The 5,000-nt window shown below is 36.7% G+C and overlaps 1 protein-coding gene across 3 annotated transcripts in view; it reads left to right on the top strand.

The window, feature by feature from the left end:
- Positions 1-5,000, top strand: part of NR4A2 (nuclear receptor subfamily 4 group A member 2) — a 10,596-nt gene that overhangs the window by 2,411 nt on the left and 3,185 nt on the right. For 2 of the 3 annotated variants that reach the window (XM_075317233.1, XM_075317232.1), the window contains exons 2-4: positions 323-448; positions 1,641-2,503; positions 3,393-3,522. In XM_075317233.1, the coding sequence (XP_075173348.1) occupies positions 1,643-2,503; positions 3,393-3,522 (991 nt within the window). In that variant the 5' untranslated portion in view covers positions 323-448; positions 1,641-1,642. The remainder of the gene's footprint in view (positions 1-322; positions 449-1,640; positions 2,504-3,392; positions 3,523-5,000) is intronic. The other variant, XM_075317235.1, reaches the window with a different exon arrangement.

Genomic DNA, 5,000 nt, shown 5'->3' with positions numbered 1-5,000 from the left:
TTGTCAGTAATTGATTGCTATTCCATAAAGTGAACACCCACAATGAAGAGTGAAATGACTCAACACAGTGTAGTGAACGATCAGTGATTTATCGTGAGTGGCCACAGTCAGGGATCTCACTAATGACTCATGTGCACCAAACAAGTCACTTCCAATCATCAATGCATTTTCCTTTAGCTCTTTCCCCTTTGGAATTCACAATGTATGTACATATCTTTATGTGTTTATTATATGTGTAATATTTGTAAATTCTCTCTTTGTAACTCTATTTATTTATAAGTCACTTATGGTGTATTTTTTATTTTTTATTTTTTTATTGCAGAAACCTATGCTGGTTACGTGGGTTTTTCTAAATTGAGCATTTTTATATTTTGGAAAATTTTGCCAACAAGAATTACAACACTGTCATCCTTTACTTACATCGACAACGCCCGCAGCCCGGCTGAAGGTTTGTTCAGATCGTTATGGGTGGGATTTTGGGGAAGAGGGGGGCTTCACATATTTTTATATTGTTATATAATTCTATAGTTCAACTAGTGTATAACTATATACAATAGATGATAGTTACTCTTGGTGATTAATGTATAGTTACATAGCTATTCCATTGACTTGTACTACTAGTGTATAACTATATACGATAGATAGATAGTCACTCTTGGTGATTAATGTATAGTTCCAACATTGACTTGTATAGTAGTTTGCACCATTTATGTAACAAGCTGTTTATAGTAAACATTGACTTCTATAGTAGTTTGCACCATATATGTAACAAGTAATGTATAGCTTTATAGCTGTTTATAGCACACATTGACTTCTATAGTAGTTTGCACCATTTATGTAACAAGTAATGTATAGTTATATAGCTGTTTATAGCAAACATTTACTTCTATAGTAGTTTGTACCATTTATGTAACAAGTAATGTATAGTTATATAGCTGTTTATAGCAAACATTGACTTCTATAGTAGTTTGCACCATTTATGTAACAAGTAATGTATAGTTATATAGCTGATTATAGTAAACATTGACTTCTATAGTAGTTTGCACCATTTATGTAACAAGTAATGTATAGTTATATAGCTGATTATAGTAAACATTGACTTCTATAGTAGTTTGCACCATTTATGTAACAAGTAATGTATAGCTATATAGCTGTTTATAGCAAACATTGACTTGTATACTAGTTTGCACCATTTATGTAACAAGTAATGTATAGCTATATAGCTGTTTATAGCAAACATTGACTTCTATAGTAGTTTGCACCATTAAGTAACAAGTAATGTATAGTTATATAGCTGTTTATCGCAAACATTGACTTGTATAGTAGTTTGCACCATTAAGTAACAAGTAATGTATAGCTATATAGCTGTTTATAGTAAACATTGACTTGTATAGTAGTTTGCACCATTTATGTAACAAGTGGGACTTTATTTGATGTAGTGGCAAAAGATGGGGTTGTAGTCATGTTTTTAAGCATGCATTGGGTACCCTAGTTCTTTAGGTGTTTTAAAAGGGTGGGTTGGGAGGGGGGGCTTTTAACTTTGCAGATGTTTTTTGGGGGGTGAATGAAACAATACTCCATTGTTTGGAGAAGTGCGCAGTTGAACAGTATGGGTATCTATTTAATTGTTTCATTTACAGCCATGCCCTGTGTTCAGGCTCAGTATGGGTCATCGCCACAAGGAGCCAGCCCAGCTTCCCAGAGCTACAGTTACCACTCTTCAGGAGAATACAGCTCCGATTTCTTAACTCCAGAGTTTGTCAAGTTTAGCATGGACCTGACCAACACTGAAATCACTGCCACCACTTCTCTCCCCAGCTTTAGTACCTTTATGGACAACTACAACTCAAGCTACGACGTCAAGCCACCTTGCTTGTACCAAATGCCAATCTCTGGTCAACAGTCTTCAATAAAAGTTGAAGATATTCAGATGCACAGCTACCAACAGCACAGCCACCTCCCACCCCAGCCCGATGAGATGATGCCACATTCGGGCTCAGTCTACTACAAATCCTCTTCACCCCCAAGTTCAAACACTCCAGGTTTCCCTGTCCAGCATAGTTCAATGTGGGATGACCCTGGCTCCCTTCACAGCTTCCATCAAAACTATGTGGCCACCACCCACATGATTGACCAGAGGAAAGGTCCTGTCTCCAGACTCTCCTTGTTCTCTTTCAAGCAGTCTCCACCTGGGACACCAGTATCTAGTTGTCAAATGAGGTTTGATGGCCACCATGTATCTATGAATCCAGAAGCATCAGGAGCCCATCATATAGTGGACGGACAGACTTTTGCTGTTCCTAACCCCATCAGAAAACAGGCAGCTATGGGCTTCCCTGGACTTCAGCTTGGCCATGCGTCCCAACTCATTGACAGTCAAGTCCCTTCACCTCCATCCAGGGGGTCCCCCTCCAATGAGGGTCTCTGTGCGGTCTGTGGAGACAATGCTGCTTGCCAACACTATGGAGTTCGTACTTGTGAAGGATGCAAAGGATTTTTCAAGGTTAGTACCAGCTTTGCTAGACACTTTTTGCATTAGTTCTGGGTGATAACACATTTTAACACTAGAAGTCCCAGAGAGGGGTCATTTAACATTTCTACCTTTGGAACCCAGAGACGGGTCGAATGACCTGAAGGATTTTAGCTAACATCCTATAATCACCGTCTTTTGTTCTGTAATTAAGGCCATTACTGTCGCACCACAGGAGGTTGTTGTTTTCCCATTGAGTTTAGCCATTTAGTTTCTAGTTAGTTCTATTCAGTTTATTGTATTTGATAATATAGGGTCATTTGACCCTCTTTTGGGACTTCAGGGGGGAGCTCGAAATTTCTGGGACTTCTAGTGTTAAAGGTGTGAGAAATCACAACAAAGTGATGTTCTCCAGGAATTTCCTCATGCAATTATTTAAGGATATGAACATAATCTGCAATTATACCAATTATTAGTAGTCTTTGCATTAAAATAATTGGACATCTTTATAAACGCTTCTTCATGGAAGGGCGAAGAATTAGAGCAGTCGCCCTGTGTGTTTGGTAGGACGCGTCTATTTGTGTTCTTAGCAGCTTCAGATATAAATTGGTTAGGACAGAGAACCGTGTCTTAACTAACCAAGTGGAACAGAATTCCCTATGGTAAAATTAAGTGATCTCTTTATTTCAGCGTCCTGATTGAATAATCTTATCATGTGAAATAGAGACGTCTCTGAGGGATGTAAATAATATGAATGGCCACGGATCTGTATTTACTCCTTGTCTTCTTGGAATATAAAACACAGCTCCGTGGCTGATTGTTAATGCAGTGTCCCCTCCACACACCTCACCCCCAGAACACGGGGGTCCTGAGAGCCACAGACCCCGGACTCACCTCTGCCTCTTTCTCTTCTTTCTTGCAGCGCACTGTGCAGAAAAATGCCAAATATGTCTGTTTAGCAAATAAAAATTGTCCTGTTGACAAACGACGTAGGAATAGGTGTCAGTACTGTCGCTTCCAGAAGTGCCTTGCAGTTGGGATGGTCAAAGAAGGTACAGAGTCCAATTTATCTCATTATTTTATACACTAACACAGATAGATAAAAACAGAAGATAGATATATATATATAGATAGATAGATAGAGGGATAGATGGATAGATAGATATATAGATAGATAGATAGAAGGATAGATAGATATATAGATAGATAGAAGGATAGATGGATAGATAGAGAGATAGATAGAGGGATAGATGGATAGATAGATAGAGAGATTGATTGATTGATAGATAGATAGATAGATAGATAGATTGATTGATAGATAGATAGATAGGTATAGAGATAGATAGAGGGATAGATCGATAGATAGAGAGATAGATAGAGGGATAGATAGATAGATGATAGATAGATAGATAGATAGAGCCATAGATAGATATAGAGATAGATAGATAGATAGATAGAGGGATAGATAGATGATAGATAGAGGGATAGATAGATATAGGGATAGATAGATAGATAGAGGGATAGATAGATAGAGGGATAGATAGATAGATAGATAGATAGAGGGATAGATAGATAGATGGATAGAGGGATAGATAGATGATAGATAGAGGGATAGATAGATATAGGGATAGATAGATAGATAGAGGGATAGATAGATAGATAGAGGGATAGATAGATAGATAGAGGGATAGATAGATAGATGGATAGATGGAGAGGTAAACAGAAGATGGATAGATACATAGATAAGAGATAGATAGATAGACAGACAGAAAGGCAGGCAGAGAGATAGATGATAGATAGATAAAGAAGAGAAGATAGTTGGATAGATATGAGGGATAGAAAGATAAAAAGTGAAAGATAGATAGATGGATAGAGAGCTAGATAGGTAAAAAGAGAAGATTGATGGATACATAGATAAGAGATAGATATATAGACAGAAAGGCAGGCAGAGAGATAGATGATAGATAGATAGATAAAGAAGAGAAGATAGTTGGATAGATATGAGGGCTAGGTAGATAGATAATAGGTAGAGGGTAGATGAAAAGAGAGGATAAATAGAAAGAGAAGATGGATGGATGAATGAATGGATAGGTACATAAATACATGCTCTTGCTATAGGCATGGCTTTCTGATATATATATATATATATATATATATATATATATATATATATATATATATATATATATATATATATATAACAGATAGAGTGTGATTGGGCAGAATTTGCTATTTATACTTTGCCACTATGAAAAAAATATGAAAAATGTAACTATTCCAAACAGCTACAATGTGTCCACACATGTACGCCTTAGTATATATATATATATATATATTCATTGATATATGTAGATGAATACACATTTATGACCTGTAGTTAGCGCCGAGGTATCACTTTAACTAGATTACATCGTGTGTGATTATCTCCTAAGTGAGATGAATAGATGATAGATAGATAGATAGTTTTATAGAAGGATGGATAGATAGATAGATAGATAGATAGATAATGGTAGAGGGATAGATGATAGAT

Source organism: Anomaloglossus baeobatrachus, chromosome 7 (assembly GCF_048569485.1).
Source record: "Anomaloglossus baeobatrachus isolate aAnoBae1 chromosome 7, aAnoBae1.hap1, whole genome shotgun sequence".
Lineage (NCBI taxonomy): Eukaryota > Metazoa > Chordata > Amphibia > Anura > Aromobatidae > Anomaloglossus > Anomaloglossus baeobatrachus.
Note: the sequence above shows the minus strand (reverse complement) of the source record. Positions and strands in the feature narration are given on the sequence as shown.